At 41.7% G+C, this 17,778-nt stretch overlaps 1 protein-coding gene and 1 long non-coding RNA gene across 2 annotated transcripts; both read right to left on the reverse strand.

Moving 5' to 3' along the window:
* Positions 1-547: 547 nt before the first annotated feature.
* Positions 548-7,126, reverse strand: LOC103021358 (uncharacterized). Its single transcript, XR_453398.4, has 4 exons — positions 7,036-7,126; positions 3,162-5,365; positions 2,341-2,514; positions 548-872 (listed from the first exon to the last, which is right to left on the reverse strand). It is a non-coding gene; the product is annotated as an uncharacterized LOC103021358 (long non-coding RNA).
* Positions 7,127-13,075: 5,949 nt separating this feature from the next.
* On the reverse strand, positions 13,076-16,338 carry LOC111194630 (uncharacterized). Its single transcript, XM_049480272.1, has 2 exons — positions 15,053-16,338; positions 13,076-14,520 (listed from the first exon to the last, which is right to left on the reverse strand). The coding sequence occupies exons 1-2, from the start codon at positions 16,017-16,019 to the stop codon at positions 13,433-13,435; spliced, it is 2,055 nt and encodes a 684-aa protein (XP_049336229.1). The 5' UTR covers positions 16,020-16,338; the 3' UTR covers positions 13,076-13,432.
* Between the last annotated feature and the right edge of the window lie 1,440 nt (positions 16,339-17,778).

A 17,778-nucleotide genomic window follows, 5' to 3' on the forward strand; every position in this document is an offset into this window, starting at 1 on the left:
TAGTTAATTGATCAGTTAGTTGATTAGTGTCATATCTCTGCCGGCTCGCTGGAGTTCTGATCCGCTGTACTGTGATGTCAGTTCATTGCGCTGTAGTATTATATATATATATATATATATATATATATTATTACACAGAATAAAATGTACAGAGTTCTGAACATATTTATTTACCACAGAATGTGATAGAGGTGATTTTTAAAAAGCCTCTTTATTCAGCTCATATAGAAATTCAGCTTAGACATGAAACCACAAATATGGGCAGTGCTCTATGAAATCTTCTCAGATACTTAATGTTGATGTTCCCTCTCTCATTGATCAACCAATATAAATAATGAAAAATAAATAATTAAATAATTTCATTTTTTGCAGTTTTACAGTGGTGGTCTACATAATCTAGTAGACAGGAAATGTGTTTGATGAGGACAGAGGGATGGTGTGGAATGTGGTGTAGACACACAGGGTAGTTTGATGTAAATTTATACATATTTCACATATTTCTTTTTTTTTTATAAATGGCTTTAAAAAGACAACATATACAAAGGTATTCTGGTTTTATTACTTTATTAGAGTAATCCTTTAGATTACATTACAATGCATGTTTTAAGCAAGCTATGCAACAATGCATTTTTTTTAACAAGGAGGGTCTTCTTGTGTGTCTCTTTAAGCTCATGGTTTCTGATTGCTGCTGTTGGAATGCAGTCTGCTGGCTGTTGGTGAGCACAGAATGAGGACAGTAGATTGTGCAGACGGTCTACTCGTTGCTTTTGATGTTCATACAACTGGTTTGGAGGGCTCTCCTGGTGCTGCTGCTGCTGGTGTGTTAGATGTGTTGGGGTAGAGGGAGGTCTCAGTTGCAGTTCTTGATGTTCCTAGAAATGATCAGAAAAAAGAAATTTGTTGTTTTTAAATGTCATAAATGTCATTAATTTCTTTTTAGTGAGATTTAAAAACAAATAACATTACTATTGTCCTAAGAGTGTAGTAATGTGCTTGCTGTGGTTACTGTGGTATCATTGAAGGTTGTTTGGAAGCTTCCCATGTGGTTACTAATATGTTGCTAGTGTATTTGTATCATAGTGATGTAGAAGGGGTGTAACACATTTGCACAAACACTTAAGACCCTATTTTAGTGATCTAGTGCACCGGTCAATTGCACAGCTTGATTTTGGGTGTGTCTTTGGTATCGTGAGGTTGCCAAATGTACACCTTGCACAGCTCAAAATGCACACAATGCATGTTTTAATTCTCTTAATTAATCATGGCTGTGTTTTGGGGGTAGCAGGAAATTAACCAATCAGCGTTTCACTTGCCATTCCCTTTAACTTTGACTTTGGCACGCTGGTATCTCAACAGTGTGAGGCTTTTGCACTTCTCAGCAGAGGAAACTGACCTGCCCGTTCACGATATTAAGGTGCGCCAGCAGGTGATTTAAGGGCACAGCAATGACATTCTCCTATTTTTTGTAAAAGCTAGTTTTTTTTGCCGCTGCATGTCTGTGTGTGCCAGGAGCGGGGTTTAAGTGCACTGAGCGCAACTGCATAGCTAAGATAGGTATGCATGTATAATGATTGACTGTTGTCAGGGTTTTAATCAGTCAGTGGAGCACCTGTGTTTTCCACTGCCAAAATAGTCACAAATCACAAAAAAAAACGTTCCAAAAATATGTAGAGAAAAAAAGTTAAGTAATGTATACTATATCGTTAATTATATAAATTGATTTAAAATAAGTCTAAAAATAAAATAAAAATATATTATGCAGTAGTTACTAGTTGCTACCAACTTTGTGTTCACAGTCATGCTGATAGTAACCATAATCATAACCAGAGGATTTAATAAAACAGGCTGGAAAATAGAACAACCACGCCAATCAGTGTGGATTTATTCCTAAACTCCAACACTATTGTAACGGCGAGGGGGCAAGGTGTGAAAATAGACTGTTTACGGGGTGTAAAGAAGCAAATAGCATCATGACGCGCCTCACGCTGGGTATAGGAAAGGGGCCCTTAATATTTTACCCTTCATTCCTAGTAGGAAAAAGATTGTCATGTGGAAACAATACATCCAGACACAAATCTGTAGGTAAACACACACATAATAACTAACACATAATCACTGTACGAGACTGGACTGTACAAGTTAGTCACAGTAATCTTGCTAATTATTAATCACTAATTATTTGTTTATTATATATATTTTTATCTCTCACTCATAAGAGTGTTCTGCACTGTAATGCTAACAATGACGCAAACCTGCGTTGCTGCACTACAGTGCAAACAGATTTTTTAGTTATTACAACACAGATAAAAACTAATATTTTTACAACAAAAGTGGACTTACGTGTGACGAATGAACAAAATCACAACTGAACTCCTCTCGTCACGTCTTTCTAACTCTTTCCTCCTCCACAGTGTGCAGCCCAGAGTTGAGGCAGCGTTAGATATACAGGAGGCTGCAGACGATGTCCTCACCTAGTTTATCTGCGTTCCAGTGGTTTCATGAGTATGGATGACACTATAGTGTAACACAACAAAACAGGTTCAGCTGTTATCACATTTACCAGGTGAAGCTTATGTGGAGATCACATGTTTTAAGCCCCTTTTAAACATTTTTCAAAACATAAATCTGTGTATTAGATGTTAAGCATTGTTGTAGCAGATATATCAATGTATTTAAATTAAAGCTGGTTACAGTTTAAATGGGAATTTACTCATTTGTCCAGATAGTAGTTTTACCGTATCCAAAAGCTCTACTCCATCTGTGACTATAATGAAAAAAAATAATAAAAATATAATACATAATAAAAATATATATTATGTAGACATAATAAAGCTAAGTATTCTTTACTCTATCTTTAATTACATTAATAGATTTAAAATGAGTCTAAAATAAAATAAAAATGTCTTGTGCACTAGTTACTAGTTACTACCAACTTTGTTGTCATGGTGAAATGTGCACAGTAGTGCTGATAATAACTATAATCATGATCAGAGGATTTAATAATCCTAAGCTTTCTTGAAGAAAGTTCTGTAATTAAACTGTAAGTAAAGGGTGACTGATATCTGAGATATTGTTTCACAGTCGTTTAGGGAAGGTTTAGATCTAAACTGTTTTTATTTCAGGAAGATAAACTTGCAGTAACAAGAAGGAACTGAACTTACCACCTCCTGGAGGAATGCCATGAAAGACACACAGGACCAGTCCCTGGGTTGCAGCCCGAAGTAACGAAGGTGGAAAAGAATATCAACCCATAAACCTAATTTTCTCTACAGTTTGGCTTACAGTTAGGCCCAAAAATATATGGGGTGGGTTTCGAACTACACTACAGGCCAAAAGTTTGGACACACCTTCTCATTCAATGTGTTTTCTTTATTTTCATGACTATTTATATTGTAGATTCTCACTGAAGGCATCAAAACTATGAATGAACACATGTGGAGTTTTATGTACTTAACAAAAAATGACCTGGCCTCCACAGTCACCGGACCTGGATCTGGACACAATCCAGATGTTTGGGGTGAGCTGAAGCACAGAGTGAAGAAGGCAAAGGGGCAAAAAAGTGCTAAACACCTCTGGGAACTCCTTCAAGACTGTTGGAAAACCATTTCAGGTGATCTACCTCGTGAATATATATATATATATATATATATATATATATATATATATATATATATATATTTTTTTTTTTTTTTTTCTAAAAGCATAAAACATATTCTGGGTAGTTTAACACTTTTTTATTAAACTCTGTATGTGTTTCTGTCTAGCTTTTTAATAGCTTTTGGTATTGCATTTTCAATGTTAAAAATCATAAAAAGGTACTGTAAATATATTTTTTATGTGTTTAGTAATTTAAGTGTTTGAGTATTTGAATTTCAGAATAATGATATTGATTACAAAACATCACACATTTCTACAGTTTTCAGGCGTAAAACTGAATCAATACTGCAGATTTGGCAGAGCTGATTCAATGTTTGTGGTTCGAATGAGCGTTCTGTTTTGGGGGATTAATTTGTTTTCGGGAAACCCACCTCAGGACAGAAACACAATTTACATAACCTGGGCTCACATTTTAAACACAAATATCATATGAAGTGTTTAGGAGTTGCAGCCATTTTTCATGGGATAAATAGGATAGATTTAAATATACAGCTAATTTATTTCATTTTAAATCCAGTGTGGTGGAATGCAGAGCCCTAATCATGGAGAATTTGTTAATGTCTAACTGTATATATTTTAAATACATTTGTATTTTTTTATAATTATTTTTTTGGTTTGTTTGCTTTTTATCACAGAAGAAATGTAATAAAAAAAACTGAGTTAATAAAATGACTGTTCAGTTTTTTAATATTTAATTTTATATTTTTTATTTATTTTATTTATTTTTTATTTATTTTTATTGATAAGCAGTTAGAGAGTTGTGAAAAAAGTGTCTGATTAGCTTAACTATTTTTTTTATTCATTGTTTATTAATTATTATTTTATTATACATTATAATATTATATATATAATATAAAATATATATAATATAAAAAGGAAAAACAGAAAAGAGATTCCAAACATATTTAAATCAAAAAATAATATGATCGCATAACTCCAGATAAGGACCAGATGAGGACCAGGGGGTTATGTTAGAAAAAACTTGTGAAGCTAAACCAAACTGATCTTTATTCTCGCCAAGATATACGCCAATCCATTTCCCTTTTTCACAGAAAATAGGTGAGCCACTGTCCCCCGCTCTACCTGATTTACACATTTCAAATATGCATGAATTACGTCGCTTTACTTTGCACTCTTGCTTTTGGAAGCGGCCTAAATCTGTTAAGATATAAAAATATACATTTTTAGACACTTTATCAATTTGATTTTGTAGTCCATCACCCAGAGGAGAAGTTTTCCCATATAGTTTTAAAAAGGCCTGATCTCTGTCTTTGTAGGTGTTGCCCAATTTTCTAAAAGCTTTGTAGACCAGAAACTTATCTGAAGTTTCTGAGGTGGGGAAGATGACAAATATTTTACAACCATGATTCACATTTTTAACAACATGATAGGCAGTCAGCACATGACCATTCCCATAGAAACAGCCAAGGCCTCTCACAAAACGGCCATTAGATTTTTTGATTATAATAATACATGGTTTTCTGTTGGAAAATAGCGGCCCATCAGGAACGGTTTCAGTAATTTCTCCATTGTAATAAACTGGTCCAAGTGTAGATTCCAGCCTTTCCTCACATGCAGACATAATATTGGGCCGAGCCCAAGGGGCCAAAGAGGCTTCATAAAAACTGCCTGAAAAAGTATCCGCAGCCATATTTTTTAATTGTGATAAAAAATTAAAAAATGACAAATGAAATTTGGTGGATTGAATCTGAAAGAGAAAAAGAGAAAAAAAGAAATTACTATGTCACCAAACTAACAACACACAGGTGTTTTTTTTATTTCTTTTTTGTTGTTGTTGTTGTTGTTTTGTTTGTTTCCTTATTCATTTTAAGCTTTTAATTTCCATCCACCTCTATACACACACATTTTATTGTATTTTATTTTAAAATGTATCTTTTTAATTCAATTTTACTATATTATTATTATTATTATTATTATTATTATTATTATTATTATTATTATTATTATTATTATTTCTGTCTACAGCAATATCCCAGCAGTGATCTTAACAAGAGAGGCATTTTACAGCCTCAATGCTACAGCCTTAACTTTGCTATCAGTGAATTTTTGAAAAAGAAAGCAAATTGCTCAGAAACCTGTAAAAAGTGCTGTGAAACATTTATTTAATGCAAATTATTTTGTCTAAATCTTTAAGTCATCAAGGCGCTCCTAACAATATTTTGTTTAATTACAGCCCCTCACTAAGCTATATTATTCAAAGTAATATCCAGATTTCAGAGTTACACCTTTTTCTTTTTTTACATTTTGTCACCATACACCCACAAACTTTACACAATTTAACACCCACAAACTTAAATATATTTCATTGAGATTTTAAGTAATATACCAAAACAAAGTAGCACTTAATTGTAAAGTGGAACTAAATTATACATGGCTTCAAAAGTTTAAATAAATCAAAATCTGAAAAGTGTGCAAAAGTATTTAGGCCCCTTTACTCTGAAACCCCTACATAAAATCAAGTGCAGTCAATTTCCTTTAGAAATCACTGAATTAGTTAATAGAGTGCAGCTGTGTGTAATTTAGTCTCAGTATAAATACAGCTGTTCTGTGAAGGTCTCTGGTTTGTTAAAGAACACTAGTGAACAAACAGCATCATGAAGACCAAGGAACTCATCAGACAGGTTTGTGGTTGTAATGTGACAAAATGTGAAAAAAAGTTATTAACTCTAGTTACCCTGCTCTCTTCCATTCTCATTCTAAACTGTTACAGACCGTATAATTTCAGGATCAAAATAATACAGGACTCAGGGCATGTTGGGCATGTTTGGGCCTGTGTTTTGCTACTGCCAGACACACCTACGTTCCCTAACACCTAAACTGGTTCTGGCAGCAAGAACATTCAGCTGTACACCTGTACTGTTTCAGTGCTCTGGGTTCCAGGACTGACTGAAATGAACTGAACAGGATTAAGTTTGTTGTTACTAATGATAATACAACTTTAACACAAAACATCTGTTCCTCTGATTCTCACAGGATAATAAATGTAAAATCACAGTCAGTGTCTACTAGTCGACTAGTCTGTAGATGTGAGAGAGAATAACAGAGGTTTTAGAGTCTTTTCAAAGCCTTCAAGTTTAATGTTAGCAATACTTTTGTACTCTCCTTATCCAGAGAATGTGAGGATTTTTTATGGAAATAGTTTTATTAATAAAGGATTTTTAATATTATTTATTTAAAGGATTAATAAAACCAGGATCATATATATTTTTTAATGCCTTGGAGGTTTTGTGTGAACAATATACCAGACTACTGTAAAAAGCTAATAAAGACAGAAATTATTGTATGCATGTGTGTAGTGCATTAATAAAGACAAATCAGTTTACATTGTTAACTAATTTGATCAAAAGTGGTACTCACCTTTTCCATTTTCGTTAGTTCCAGAGCTGCAACAAAGAAGAACAAGCAGCACAGCTGTTTTATGGAGACTGGTCAACCAATCATCTTCCATCCTGCAAAGGGGTTGGCAGTTGGGCGGGCTAAATAAAGATAATCAGGAGATGTGAACTCTGTTAATGCTTGGGTACAGTTCAGTTAATGCTTGGGTGCAGTTCGGTACTGCTTGAGATGATCTTGAGCCTGGTCCCCCCCCAGGGCTGAGGTGAAAAATTAAATTGAGGGAGGTGACGGGGTGGAGGTGGGCGTGAGTTTGTTCGTCACGGAGGTGAGTTGTGACTTGGGGGTATATATAGGGTGAAGGGGTGGAGCTTGTAATTGAGGCGCACTTCATATCCCAAAATTTTGTTAATCCTTAACAACACTTTGCTATAATGAATTGCGCCGAGCGATGCGGGGGGAGGGGGGGGGGAGATGTGAACTCTGTTAATGCTTGGGTACAGTTCAGTTAATGCTTGGGTGCAGTTCGGTACTGCTTGAGATGATCTTGAGCCTGGTCCCCCCAAAAATGATGTGGACCATGACAAGGCTGCAAGACGACAACAAAACAAAAAAAAGAAAAAGAGAAATAAGAATTAAATAGCAGCTAGACGTTCGTGCGCAGAGGACAGGTCTTGAGCGTGAGTACGGATGTAGCTGTGATAAATTTGAGAGGACCAGCGGCCGAGGATTTGAACAGTGTGGTCTGGTAAGCCCTGGAGAGAAGCTGTAGTGGCTGCTCCGATCCTAAATGAGTGCGCCGAGAAATGAGTGGGATTAAAACCGCTGAGGGAGAGGATGTTCTTGAGATGTAAATGGAACCAGTGTCTGGTAGCAGGAGAGCCGGTTTCACAGATAAACAGAGGATCGAGGGGGCGAGCGCCTTGGGAGTAACGGAGTTGGAGGTAGTGCAGAAGAGGTTCGTAGGGGCTAAGAGGTGAGTGAAGTTTGAAAATGAATACTGGAGTTTGAGCGCCGAATTGGTTAGTTTTGCTTCGTTTTATGTTAAAAACAAGGGTGTTTGTATCCAAGACAGTGACATCGGACAGGCAGGGGTGAAGAGAGGGATGGAAGGTGTTTAGAGGGGAAGTAAATTCTGATCCTCGGAGAAATCCAAAGAAGGCTAATAAAAACATAGCTTCTAAAGTAGCGGAAGTGAAAGGGGAATATTGACCAGACCGTAGGGTTGAGAGACAGCAAGCGAGTATGTGAGAAGTGAGAGGTAGACGTTGGCGTATGAGAGAAGGTTCATTTCTCTTAATGCCTTTCAGGAGTAGTGAGATTTGGTGATGACCAGAAAAAGGATGTGGTGAGCCGAAGAGGAGTTTATGAAAGAAGTTAATAGCTGCCAGATAGACTTTGAGGGTGGATGAACGGATGGAAAGACGGGAGCTGGAGAAGGTGAGGAAATTGGCAGTAGTGTATAAGTCGAAGTTTGGAAAGGGAATGGAGAGAAGGAGATGGAACCGGCGAAAACATAACCAACCTGTCCAGTAAGTCGAGAGAGTGTTGGGAGAAACAGCATTTATGATGAGATCCTGAGATTGCTGTGTGAGCTGGTGGAAGGCGTGTGGAGAGGGAAGATGGTTTCCGAATAGGGTGGTACTGGAGTTGGATGCGAGTCTGAGTGAGGAGCCAAGGTCCTGAATTTCTGGAAATGAAAACGAGAAAGAGAGTCAGCTATGGGGTTAGATGTACCGGGAATGAAAACAGCTTTAAGAATGAACTGATGAGTAATTGAGTGCCAGGTAAGACGCCGCAGAAAAGGCATTAGAGGCAGGGAATTAGAGCGTCCCTTATTAACTGCGTGAACTACGGCCAAGTTATCAGAGTGCGTGAATATGACGCGTCGCGTCCATTCGTGGCCCCATAACAGGGCAGCGACTACTATGGGGTAGAGCTCACGGAGAGCGGACGAGTCGCTCTGATCCGGAGGAGAAAGAGTAAATTCGGCAGGCCATGGAGAAGCAAACCATCTGCCATCACAGTAACCGCCAAAGCCTGTAGAAGGCGCGGCGTCCGTAAAGAGGCGGACATTCTCAGGTTCGGACTCTGCTTCGTTGAAGAAAAAAGAAATACCGTTCCAGTGCTTTAGGAGTAATAGCCAGAAACGCAATTCTGATAAGCAAGCCTCGTCGAGAGTAACGTACTGGAAATTGGAAGCCACGGATGATGCGAGATGGAGGAGATGCGAGATGAAAGCGCGACCCTGCGGAATAATGCGCATTGCGAAATTTAGATGTCCGAGAATTGACAGGAGCTGCTGCTTGGTTCGACGAGGCTGATCCAGAAATTCGGAAAGGAGTTGAGAAATGCGTGTCTGTTTCTCTTGAGGAAGAGAAGCCTGGAAGGAGGAGGAGTCCAGCATGATCCCCAAAAAAACCAAGGATGTAGTCGGACCCACCGTTTTTTCGGCGGACAGCGGAATACCCAGACGGCGAAAAACTGATTCCAGGGAGGTGATGCAGCGAGCAGGAGGAGAGGAAGGGGTGTCCAGGACCAGAAAATCGTCTAGTAGGTGCACTACGTAAGGAACACCGCACTCATTGAGTAAAATCCAGGAAAGAGCCTCGGCGAGGCAGTCAAAAATTTTGGGGCTGCTTTTGCAGCCGAAAACGAGCCTGGTGGCGAAATAGAAACGCCCCCTCCAACGAACACAAAACAGGTGCCAAAAGTCAGGGTGTAGGGGTAAAACCTTGAAAGCTGAAACGACATCGGCTTTGGCCATCCAGGCGCCGTGGCCAACGATCTTGATAAGGGAAATAGCATCGTCGATGCGAGCATAGCACAGGGAAAAGAGATCACTGGGCACCAGACTGTTAATAGAAGGCACAGGAGCACCATGGGGCGCAGACAGGTCTATAATCAGGCGTTTCTTCCCTGAATATTTACGAGTAGCAACGCCGATGGGATTGACGCGGAAGTTAGAAAAAGGGGGCGAAGAAAAGGGGCCGACCATAAAGCCATCCGCGACCTCCTTGGCCAGGAGAGAGGTAACCACATCGGGTTCCGATTGGGCAGACAGGAGGTTCGAAGCTGAAAAGGTCGTATCCGGCAAAACAACGAGCCCGGGAGAAAATCCGAACACCAGACCATCCAGGAGGTAGCAGACGAAGGTAGAATCAGGGTGAGAAGAGAGACTCTTAGCTAACTCGGGCACGTTAACTGGAGTGGACAGATAACGTAATAGTCAGCTCCGTCCGAACTTGGGTGGACGGATGGGGCAGGAAGGACGAGCGTGAGCCTGAGCGCAGTAAGAGCAAACGTGCAAAAAACGGCATGAAGACAAAAAGCAACCTCTTGAGTTGAAATTATTACATATGGCCCGGGAGCCGAGAAAAAAAAGGCGCCTCCCACGAGTATCTAGGGAATTAGAGGCCGATACGCGAGACACGGCGGGGGGCGCGCTGGCGGGGGGCGCGCTGGCGGGGGGGGCTGGAAAGGGGGCCACAAGCGAGCAGGCAGAGACGGGATGAGAAGGCTGTCCACACAACTCGCAAGCGAGGGAAGGGCGACCAGCGAAAATCCGGCAGTATAACTCGAGATCAAGGGCGCCCCAGTAGGTGGACATATTCCACTGCTGCAAGCGCGATGCAGCCTGCGCAGAGAACAGACGATGGTAATCATAAAATCCAGAACCCCCATAGCGCACGGCCAGGTCGAGGATGATGGAAAGGTAATCGTCGAGTTCCTGACGGCGGGCTGGAAAAGCCGCGCAGAGCACGTCTCGAAAGGTGGAGAAAGCAAGGGCGAATTCGGGGGCAGAGAGAACTCTTGAGCCACGCGAATCTGAAGGTCCGATAGTTAGCAGTGAACCCCCGACTTCAAAGAGACGGGGCGCCGGAGCGGCGGCCGAAGGACGCAGTATAGAAGAGAGATCTATGTCTGCACCTTGCAAGATGCGCTGACGCAGTGATGGCTGAACCAGAGGCGGGCAGAGAGAGCAAGCACCCGCAGGAGGAGGGGCTGGAGCGGCGGTGGAGAGGGAGAAGGAGCCGTCATGAACCCGTGGAGCTTGGACGGAAGGCTGGGGAGCCTGAGCACCTGAGGAGAGAGCACAAGGAGTAGGGAGCAAGGCCGGCTGCTGAACGGCCTGGAGGGGGTTGGAGGGAACGGGAAGAGGGAGAACAGAGGAGACGGAAGGAATAGAGACAGGGGGAAGGGCAGAAACAGGGGGAACGTGTGAAGGAGCTGGGCCACTGGCGGAAGGAGCAGAAAGCGCAGGAGGCGGAAGAGCGGAGAGAGAAAGGAGCGGAGCAGAAAAAGGAGGAGATAGACGAGAGAAGACAGAAGCCCGAGCCGTTCCGGGCCGGGTGAAAAGGAAGCCGGGCGAAGGGTCCGCCTCGCCGGCAGGGGGGGTCGAGCAGCTGGAAGGAACCTGAGCGGGGCGGCCGCGCCGCCTGGGTGGAGAAGGGGCGGTGTCGATGCGGCTCGCAGGAAGCCCGGCAGGGGACCCCCGAATGGCAGCATCAGAGGCGAGCAGGAGAGAGAAGAGTGTTCTTTTGGGAGCCGAGCGGGCGAAATGGATTCCGCGATTCCGTAGGGCCCTCTGTAAACCAGCGACGGTCCAGTCAGACATGGAGTGGGCCGGAACCGGAGGTGGAGGAGGCATCGCCCGGGAGGTAGAAGCCACAGGAGAGTTGTCCTGTCGAAATTCACGCCGGGAGCGCTGAGCAGGAGTAGACGAAGGCTGAGATGAAAGGCGGCTGCGCCCGGAGCCCGAGAGGGCAGTGCGGGTGCGGCTACGCCGAGCCGGGGAGCGATGTTCCTGGGCCGGGGAGATGGAGCGCCGGGCTGCTGGGCGGCCACGCCGGGCCGAGGTGCGATGTTCCTGGGCCGGGGAGATGGAGCGCCGGGCTGCTGGGCGGCCACGCCGGGCCGAGGTGCGATGTTCCTGGGCCGGGGAGATGGAGCGCCGGGCTGCTTGGCGGCCGCGCCGGGCCGAGGGGCGATCTTGCTGGGCCGGAGAGTTAGAGCGCCGGGCAGGGGGGCGGCCGCGCCGGGCCGAGGAGCGATCGGGCTGAGCCGGGGAGTTGGAGCGCCGAGCAGCGGAGCGGCCACGCCGGGCCGAGGAGCGATCAGGCTGGTTGCGGGAGCGGCCACGCCTGGCCGGGGAGCTGGAAACCACCGAACCGGCCTGGGCATCGGGCACCGAGATGATGGGTAGAGGCCCAGGGATCGGATGAGACACACCGGCAGATGAGGAGCCCGAGAACAACTCGGGATCCGAGGCATCCAGATCAATATCCATTGTAGCAGTGACTGAGAACTCGACGTCACGTGAGTTTGTTCGTCACGGAGGTGAGTTGTGACTTGGGGGTATATATAGGGTGAAGGGGTGGAGCTTGTAATTGAGGCGCACTTCATATCCCAAAATTTTGTTAATCCTTAACAACACTTACCATTTTCTGCATTGTCAAGTGTGACAAAGTGCTGCCAATGTACTTTAAACTGCACTGGCATGAACAATAGCATAAACTTGTTAAGTATTAAAATGTTATTGTAAACAGTAATGATGCTTTTTGTCATTTTCATTCCTAAATGATCCAGGGTATTAAAATATAAAACACAAATGTAATAATATAAGTTTAATAAAAAAAAAACATTTTTTGCATTAGTTGTTAACACTGTGAAGGAGTTTATGGTAAAATGAACTCCAGCTGAGATCTGTATTTACTCTAGATGGGATAAATATTTTAACTCCCACAATAGTTCAGATTTAACTCCTGAACAGAGTTAAAAGGCCAACTCCCCAGCAAGGTTATAATAGTTTTGGATTTTTATTTATAGTTTAGTTTTATTTCGTTGTGACTTTTTTTTTCTGTAACTTAGTTAGTTTTAATTAGTTTTTAGAGCATTTTTGCTAGTTTTTATTAGTTATTATTATTTTTTTAATGCTTAGTTTTAGTTAGTTTTAATTAGTTCTAGTATCAGTTTTAGTTTTTTCATACTTTGTGCCATTTATCAGGTGCAGGATTCAAAAAAGGTCAGAGAAAGTATTGTGAAATAAAAACTCAACAAAAGATACCATTTAAAAAATGTATTCAATTACTGTTGAACAACAGTCCACAAAATGTCAGCCTTAAGTGCAAAATATGTGTAATACTGCTCCTGAAAACAACCAGCAGACTAAGCACACATATGAACATAAAAATATAAACTTATTAATGAGACTTGCATCAGGAAGCTCAATCTGAGAAAAATAAACTCAAAAACTTAGCTTTTTGACCAAAATTACAAACTCAATAATACATTACAAAGTGGAATGCCAATAACTAGATGCAGGTACAACTTTTGGGGATATCAGTGCAGTAGAAGTAACCTTGCTTGTTGTATTTAACATCAAAAAGTGAACAGACAGAGAGAGATAAATTGGTATACTTCAGTCAATCAACAATTTCTTGTTGATCTTGAGGAAAACACGCTGCTCCAAAGATGTGGTTGTTCTGTTTCTCAGGCCAGATGACAACAGACCACACACAGAGAATATGCGCTCCACAAAGGCTTGTGAAGCAGGGGCACTAACCAGATCCAGTGCCACAGGTGCAAGTTTTGGATAGACAGCCTCCTTTGATCTCCAAAACTGCAGTGGTGTCTCATTAAAGACACTCTGTTTTATGTCATCAACATACTTCTTCATTTCGGTCAAGAGGCTGTCAGTCCCATCAGGTTGATTTGTCAATGACACATTGACCTCCATACGAGATGCAAGGAAGCGGTATTTCTGGAGGACAGTAGGAGGGGAGTCTACTGCATTTTGAGTGGCAGGGACATCCTGAGGAGCAGTAGCTGGGTTGTACTGAGCTGCCAGTGTCTCTACTAAAGACTGTGCTGCCCTCCTCAGTGGCACCATGTCTGGTGTTTGAAGAATCAGCGAAACACTTGGATCCAATAGGCAGGCTGCTGCTGGGGTAGCATCAAAGTGTGGGGAATCCGGGCTAAGAATGGCAGCAAAACGTTCTCGTAAGGACTTCAGCAGCACTTGCGCTAACTGCTTCCCAGCAGCAGTAGTTGTCAGAAGGTGTGCCTCAAGGTTGAGCAGGCATGGCACCACGTGTGAGAGTGACTGGCTGTCCCCCTGAAGCTGGTCTGTGTGAATGGCAAAGGGATCAAGGAGCTTGACCAGGTTTTCTATCTTAGCCCAATCGCTTGTAAGAAGTGTGTCCATGCCCAACTCCTCAAGTACTTGGTTTAGTTCAGTTCTGATCTCCAGCAGTCTTATCAGCATATCCAAAGTGCTGTTCCAGCGTGTGCTACAATCTCGGACCAGAGTTTTGCCACACTTTTTGATTATTGCTTCATTTGCTACTGACGATTTCCTCACAGCATGTACCAGCTTTCTTGCTCTTGATATGAGCACATCAGCATTTGGGTGCTTGATGGCATCTTTCAGGGTGAGCTGAAGGGTGTGGGCCAGGCATGGCATCCTCTGGAACTTGCTGTTCTCACCATCATCTGGCAGGTTAAGTTCTAAGCAAAGTATACAGAGAGACCCAACAAACACTTAGATTAATTATTATAATCAAATATAAAACACACAAAAAATAGTAGTTTAATAAGAATGCCAATTATTTCCACAGGATAACATGTTTAACATTTCATATAGTATCATTGTAATAAATCTCAATGTTAGATATAAAATCATGATATGACAATAATCAATGTGAAAATTGTACATTTTATATTTTAACAGTAAATCACTTGGGTCCGACATTTAAAAGCATTTAATAGGCTTATAGCAGTATGACAATGGCAATATGTTAACATCATAAGAGCTTTAAACTGTAAAATTAAAGTAAATAAAACAAAGGGCCCACCTTTTTACATTAGGCAAAAGGTTGCTGTATATAAACGACAGCAAAAAAAAAATCAAGTACGTGATTTCCGTCTTTTTTAAACTTAATGGGATTAATATCAATTAAAGCTTTCAGTATACCATTGTGATATTTTATATCCAAATAAAAAAAATTAATAAGACAACTAGCCATATAGAAACACTCACCCAGGTTTCCAGTCTCTCCAATCTCCTCCTCGTCAGTCTCCTCCTCGTCAGTCTCCTCGGATTCTGATTCGACCCACAGTTCATCCAGGCCATCTCCAGCACCTCCTGGCTGAGCCCGCGATCCATCTGGGGACTCCTTACTTTGTTTTTGGCTTCTATCCCTAAGCAGCCGCACAGCTTTGACTATGTTGGAGCCGTTATCTGTCACAATGAGCAGCACCTTGTCATCTCCTATACCCCATGCCTCTAATGTCTCACCAATGCAGCGAGCAATGCACTCCCCGGTGTGTGGGTGCTCTATTCGGTGTAGGTTAAGCAGAGCATGATGAACCTGGCCTCTGGGTGGATGATAAAAACATGCTGACACACCCATGAAAGATGCAGTTAATCCTCTCTTGCTCCAACCATCTACACAGAGGGTCAGCTTCCTTGCGTCCTTTATGATCTCCTTCAGTTTGTGCTTTGCCTTTTCCATTTTCGCACCAATAAGGTTATTCACTCTTGCAGCACCGGGTGACTTGAATTTTGGTTCAAGCGAAACGGTAAACTTTTTGAAGGCAATCAAGTCACACAGTCGTGTGGACATCCCAGTCTCAATAAACATATTTACTAATGCATCTTCTCGTTTGCAGTGTTCCTGCGTATTAACTAACCAGCAGCTTTGTCGACGCTGAAAGCAGTCCATTATTGTTGTTTCCTTACCGGAGCTGCCGGGCTGGGATGTGGATTCTCTTCCAGCGAAGCTACTCAGAGAGGCTAGCTTGTCTAGGTACTCACAATTAGCCTTCTTGTGCGAGCTTCGCAAATGGACCTTGAGATTCGTGGGGTTCTTCCCCTTGAGAAGTACACCACATATTTTGTCGCCGGTTTCCACTACGAGACACTTGCTCTTGTCTTTCTCGCAGTCATATTCAAAGAAATCCCATATTGGACTCTGACGCTTTCTCCCAACTTTTGCTGTGGCCATATTGCGGCGAACTAACGTTGTGAGCACAAGGTAAACAAGTGCTGTGCGGTGCCGGCAACTAAAACGGCTCGAGTGGAAACAATCAAGTCCATATCAGTCCATAATATACGGCAGCGTATAAATAAACTGATTAACACGAAAACGAAGGGCATTCTCTCTATAATTTTAGTACGTTTTAGTTAGTTTTATAAACTCTCAATACAGTTCTAGTTAGTTACCGTTTTTTTATTTTAATTACAGTTTTTATTTATTTCAGTTAACGAAAATGTTTTTTCACTTTCAGTTTTCGTTATTTCGTTCGTTTTCGTTTACGATAATAACCCTGCTCCCCAGAAAAGAGTTACTTTAACTCTGTGTTCGATGGTCACGCATAAACACTGAAAATGAGTTGATATGAACTTTTAGGGAGTTTATTCCAACAAACAAAATTTGCTGTGTACAAGACAACAGGAAGAGTTAAAGCAAGGAGACAAGGTATGTTTGGACTGAAAAAAAAAACTTTTGTTGTGAACATGCCAACAATGTAGAAAATAAATGTATTATTAAAAATTCAATTTAAAATATAATAATATCTGACTGATCTGTCTGATGTGTGGTTTTGGCACTCCAGTGGTTTCTGTTTCTTCTGAACATTCTAAACTATTGCACTGACAATTTTAGTTTTTACCTCAGATTCAACATTTATCTCTGCGTACAGCCTGCACAAGGTGCATCGTGCTGCTCTTATCCTACACGCCGTCAACAAATCATGCCTTTTCATGCCTTGTGCCCGTGCCAATAAAATAGTGTATAGGAATAATCAGTTTAGGAATAAATCTACATTGATGGGAGTGGTGGTCTGAAAGTGAGGGGCGTTCAGGTGAATTTCTGGTGATTTGCTATCTTGGCAGCGGAAAACACAGGTGCGCCACTTTTGTAAAACAAAAAATATTTTTTTTACAAAATAAATGAAAATAAAAGGAAACTGAATATGCTTTAATACAGACTGTGCCTTCTGCCAAAAAGTAGTTCTACAACAAGTGAACTGTAACAGAACTGTAGCTGTAAAATGGCATTTGGTTTATACGTTAGCTTGAAATCAAAATTGGGGATTAAGGGGGTTAGTAAACATTAGGGTGAAATAAGGCTGAAACTCTCCTCTTCTGCTCAACAGAGTCGTCTTCATGTGAAAGCTGCATGTTTGCGAGTATTTCTGCCTGTTTGCTGGGTGGGTTTGGTTAAGTAGTCTGCTGGACTGTAGTTAGGTTAGTGTAACTTGCTTTAGCTTAGCCTAGCCTGGCTGGTTACCATTCACTGTTACTTTTATTCCTTTCCCTCTCTTTCCCACACGCGATTGGGAGGAAAACGTCTGTGTCACACGTGTGTGCATTTGGTGTGAGAATAAGGTTGGTGCAACTGCAAACTGAGGGTGGGTTTTTTTTGACAATATCAGTATCTGTGTTACTTCAAAATATCACAACTGTCCATATACAGTATACTCACTCCAATGTTGGCTATTACACAGTTCAAGAGGTCCCTTACTGCTGCTGCAATGGGTATCAGTTGAAACATTCTGATTTAACCCAAATGAGACTAATTAGCTAGATATCATGCTGTCTTTCATGCCTTCAGAAAAGTGCTGTTGCAGGTTTGATCTGTGAAGTGTGGGTAAATGCAGCTGTATGAAAGTTTTAAGCAGTCAAATTCATCCACAGGTTGTTTTAGGGAAGAATAAGGGGTTGTTTAAAATATGTGAGAAATGGCCAGAGTGGCTTGAGAT

Source organism: Astyanax mexicanus, chromosome 6, assembly GCF_023375975.1.
Source record: "Astyanax mexicanus isolate ESR-SI-001 chromosome 6, AstMex3_surface, whole genome shotgun sequence".
NCBI lineage: Eukaryota > Metazoa > Chordata > Actinopteri > Characiformes > Acestrorhamphidae > Astyanax > Astyanax mexicanus.

Bases quoted from the DNA above. Each gene is read 5' to 3' on its own strand.
- LOC111194630 (XM_049480272.1), bottom strand. From the start codon at position 16,019: ATGGCCACAGCAAAAGTTGGGAGAAAGCGTCAGAGTCCAATATGGGAT. The intron at 14,521-15,052 runs GTGAGTGTTTCT...TACTTTGCTTAG, and splicing joins TGGAGAGACTGGAAACCTGG to AACTTAACCTGCCAGATGAT.